The 2,811-nt window shown below is 43.9% G+C and overlaps 1 protein-coding gene across 1 annotated transcript in view; it reads right to left on the reverse strand.

The window, feature by feature from the left end:
* Window positions 1-977: 977 nt before the first annotated feature.
* TBX15 (T-box transcription factor 15) overlaps window positions 978-2,811 on the reverse strand; it is an 89,267-nt gene continuing 87,433 nt past the window's right edge. The window contains exon 9 of the mRNA XM_005420586.2: window positions 978-2,811. This exon is cut by the window's right edge and continues 26 nt beyond it. Within this exon, the coding sequence (XP_005420643.1) occupies window positions 2,367-2,811 (445 nt within the window). The 3' untranslated portion in view covers window positions 978-2,366.

Below are 2,811 nucleotides of genomic sequence, written 5' to 3' on the forward strand. Positions count from 1 at the left end.
CAAAGAGCCAGCAGAAGGAAATACTGGTTCATACAACATACTATTAACATGTAGAAACTGTTGCCATAAAATGGAATTAAACCCAAAAGCAAACATCAAAGCACAGGTTGAAGGGCATTTCTGAAAGATTCTGAAAGGATTTTTAAAAGGCTCTAAAACTCCCTGGTCAAGATTAAACCAATAATTCATTATTAGGGGTAAACAAAAGACAACGAGGTGAAGGACAGATTGTCCCCACCCATAATCCCCCCTACCCTTTTCAGCAGTATCCAAGGCTAGACACAGTAAAAGCCAGAATACAGTCAGACAGACTAGCGCAGAACTGGGAATGGCATTGGTATATTTATCTTCCCTTGTTAAAACAAAAATAAAGAAATGCTTGCAGAATTGATCTTTAAAGGTCTTTCTACCTTTCTGGTGCTTTTTCAATTCAGAGGAAAAGAAGTTTATTGACACAAGGAAAGCTGTAAACTCTGCAGCCATAACTTACAGCCAGGTTTAAAGGGGCTTCAGCCTCCCACAGCTTTCAGTATTAATGTCTCAATCTCATATTAGAATTATAAATAATTCTAATAATTATAGAAATAAAATAAAAAACTGACACCTAGCCCCAAATTGCCTTTTAGAATTATTTTTATATTATAAATAAACTATATGGCTATTTTTAAGTATCACGGACTGTACTGACTGTGAAAAATTGTTCTGAAGAGCTTCTTCAATAATCAAAATAACAACTCAAGCTGTTTTTAAGAGACACTTCCTGTGAAGAAGACAACTTACAAACTCCAAGGACTCAATTTTTAAAATTTCTTGAGAAGACAGAATTTTTATTTTTATTGCAATATTGCCTGGACTTCACAATCTGGCACCATATTGTCACCCTTTCTGTTGTGCAAACACATGTGGCAGTATTTTCAAAATGTCTGTCTCTAGAAAACCACTGAGGAAGCCTCACAGACAGAGAAGAACACAGAAGGAACAATTGCAAAGATTTATTTAGCGCTTTCTGTGCTTGGCACTTAGAAACAGAGTTCCGTGCATAGGGCAAATCTTTATACAGCTTTTTCTTCATACATATTTTACATACCATTTTTATTGCCCTCTTTTATATTCATAATATTGAATACCCCACTAGGCATATAAATACATTTATCTACAACACCTCACAACAACTCTCAATAATATCTGTATTCTGTTATTTGGTATTTGCATTTTCACACAACTTAAATGCATAGCTTGCACCAAGCTACAATTGTTTTCTTATTTTTAAAGGATTTGAAGAGAAAAAAAGAAAAAAAAAGAACAAGGGAAAAAAACAGAAAAGAAGATGTTAAAAGGCAATGATCTATTTGGTTAAACAGAGACCATGTGGCAGGTGGAAGGTTGGCAAATACTCAACCTCACTGTTTCTGAAATGCTAATGGTTTTCTACGGCAACTCTCGCATGCAAGGTCAGCTGCACTCCTGTAGAGCTCTCTTTTCTCATCACTCTTCCCCATGAGCTCAGTCTGGACAGTTTCTTCCCAGTGGGATGAGTGCTGTGGGAGACACACATTCCCCACAAAGGCTGTCATCCATTCCATTTTGCTGCGTTACTTCCAGTCAAGCCAACAGGAGCTGAGCCCCCTCCCCCCATTCACCTTTCCAAAGTTCCATCCCCGCTTCTGTCTGAGGCTCATTTGCGAGCTAAAACTTTGCTCTGCTCTCTCTCCCACCTTCATCTGCATGTTGGATGCTGGTGAGCTCTACCTCCATAAAGAAGCAGCTGGTTGGGTAGAGCCATGGTGAGAATGAGAAACCTCTTCAGAAGAAGCTCCAGCCCTGCAGCGCCATTCCTGTGCTACAGTGGAAGGAAGACCCACAGGCCTTGCTGGTTTCAGTAATGGCCTGAGCCACTCTGGCAGTAAGGAATTGTCTGGGAAGAGGGAGGTCTTTAGACCTTTGGGCAGTGCAGCTTCAGAGGATGAAGCCCTGGGAGACTGCCCTTCTTCAACACTTGGAGGAGACAGCACAGGGAATGGATCCCTCCACGCTGAAAGCTCACACTGCCTAAAGTTAATGCATAAAACAGTAAATACAGCTGCTTCTCTCCAGCTCCTTGTTAAAGTCATGCCCTCTTCTCTGCAATGTCCAGAAAAAGCAGATGCTACCAGTCTGGAGGCCCTGGGCTACAACAAGTGGCGATGGCTGTCAGTCGAAGCTCTCCAGAAGGTTCTGGGGCACACACCTAGATGGCTTATGTTCTTGTTTATTGTTACAATACTAGTTCCACTATAAGTTTGAAGGCAAAAGAGTACTGGGATGGGGTCACCCCTGGGAAGGATGAAGGGCTGGCTGCCTTCGATGCCAAGGAGAGGCAAGGCTTGTTAGACCATGTGCACAGACATCTGTGAGGAGGAGCCCTGGACCGCTCCGTACTGCCTGTTGTCACAGGCGGCCGCCGTCTGCTGGTTGCTGGAGGGAGGGCTGATCATGTGCATCCCATGATCCATCCCTGTGGAAAGGTATTGCCTCTCTCCAAAGGCCCCACTGGAGGGGGAAGAGCAGAGTAAAGTGCTTTGGGAGGTGGTGAGTTTCTCTGGGCTTGCCGCCAGCCTGGGGGAAGCAGGGAAATTGTATCCATAGAGGTTGTAGGGATTGTGCAGGGAGAAGGCATTGTAGGAGCTCTGCTGCATGTGGCCGCCACCAAACATGTGTGAAGAGGAGGAGGTGGAGGCAGGGTTGCCTGCTTGCATGACATACTGAAACTGGGAGCTGGGGAAAGATCCCAGCTGGCTGCTGTACGCCTCCATCTTGCTGTTGCTGGGCAGG

The sequence above is a fragment of the Geospiza fortis genome, unplaced genomic scaffold, assembly GCF_000277835.1.
Source record: "Geospiza fortis unplaced genomic scaffold, GeoFor_1.0 scaffold1, whole genome shotgun sequence".
Taxonomy (NCBI): domain Eukaryota; kingdom Metazoa; phylum Chordata; class Aves; order Passeriformes; family Thraupidae; genus Geospiza; species Geospiza fortis.